Source organism: Eurypyga helias, unplaced genomic scaffold (genome assembly GCF_000690775.1).
Source record: "Eurypyga helias isolate BGI_N326 unplaced genomic scaffold, ASM69077v1 scaffold22838, whole genome shotgun sequence".
Classification (NCBI taxonomy): Eukaryota; Metazoa; Chordata; class Aves; order Eurypygiformes; family Eurypygidae; genus Eurypyga; species Eurypyga helias.
Genome location: NW_010265258.1, coordinates 49,415 through 49,620, shown reverse-complemented (window position 1 = coordinate 49,620; position 206 = coordinate 49,415). Strand labels below are relative to the sequence as shown.

General features: G+C 59.2%; 1 protein-coding gene across 1 annotated transcript in view; it reads right to left on the bottom strand.

The window, feature by feature from the left end:
* Positions 1–6: 6 nt before the first annotated feature.
* Positions 7–206, bottom strand: part of ABCG8 (ATP-binding cassette, sub-family G (WHITE), member 8) — a gene marked incomplete at its 3' end in the record, with an annotated part of 13,109 nt that continues 12,909 nt past the window's right edge. The window contains exon 13 of the mRNA XM_010156679.1: positions 7–111. Within this exon, the coding sequence (XP_010154981.1) occupies positions 7–111 (105 nt within the window). The remainder of the gene's footprint in view (positions 112–206) is intronic.

Here is a 206-nt window from a genome sequence, read left to right as displayed (position 1 = left end):
GATGACCCTCAGCGACAGGTAGTACAAGAGCAGGAAGCTGCCAACGATGCCGGCGAGCACAAGGTAGCTGACGTAGAGAGGGTGGGAGTCCAGGTCCATGGCCTGAGGGACCTGAAATCACAGACAGCACGAAATGAGGAAAAGGCTGGCAGGTTTCACACCGGAGCTGTGAGGCGGTTGATTCGTGAACTGCCCGCCCCCCCCTG